The 514-nt window shown below is 38.5% G+C and overlaps 1 protein-coding gene across 1 annotated transcript in view; it reads left to right on the forward strand.

Moving 5' to 3' along the window:
• LOC107579268 (spectrin alpha chain, non-erythrocytic 1-like) overlaps positions 1 to 353 on the forward strand; it is a gene marked incomplete at its 3' end in the record, with an annotated part of 24026 nt that extends 23673 nt beyond the window's left edge. The window contains exons 5-6 of the mRNA XM_016265112.1: positions 108 to 117; positions 228 to 353. Of these exons, the coding sequence (XP_016120598.1) occupies positions 108 to 117; positions 228 to 353 (136 nt within the window). The remainder of the gene's footprint in view (positions 1 to 107; positions 118 to 227) is intronic.
• Positions 354 to 514: the final 161 nt, after the last annotated feature.

A 514-nucleotide genomic window follows, 5' to 3' on the forward strand; every position in this document is an offset into this window, starting at 1 on the left:
CTGAATACGGTAAATGAACACATGCATGCAGTGACTTTGGTCACAAGGTTTGTGTTGTGACTTATGCAGACGTTTATAGAGATAATTCTGCAATTGGTTGAAATCAGGCCTTGCAAAGTTGGAAACTTCTCAGAAGAAATGCATTTTCATAATATACAGTGTTTATTAATAAAAATCTGCATATGATGCAGTTTTGTCTCATATAGTATTTTTTCCCCATCTCTTAGGGAAAGCTCCAGAAACATCAAGCCTTTGAGGCAGAGGTGCAGGCTAACGCTGGGGCCATCATTAAACTGGACGAGACTGGCAATCTCATGACATCTGAGAGCCACTTTGCATCTGAAACCATTCGAGTAAGGTTTTTTTCTTTTTAATACCACATGCTAGAGTTCCATAATGGAGAAAAGTGAAATTTATAGTGTTTTAACTTTATCCTATATGGATCAGTCTTTCACGCCTTACCGGACCGCTCAGCGACCAATAGTAAAAAGTGTCAATTATGGCGCTTTTATTC

Source organism: Sinocyclocheilus grahami, unplaced genomic scaffold, assembly GCF_001515645.1.
Source record: "Sinocyclocheilus grahami isolate Dianchi unplaced genomic scaffold, SAMN03320097.WGS_v1.1 scaffold16037.1, whole genome shotgun sequence".
Classification (NCBI taxonomy): Eukaryota; Metazoa; Chordata; class Actinopteri; order Cypriniformes; family Cyprinidae; genus Sinocyclocheilus; species Sinocyclocheilus grahami.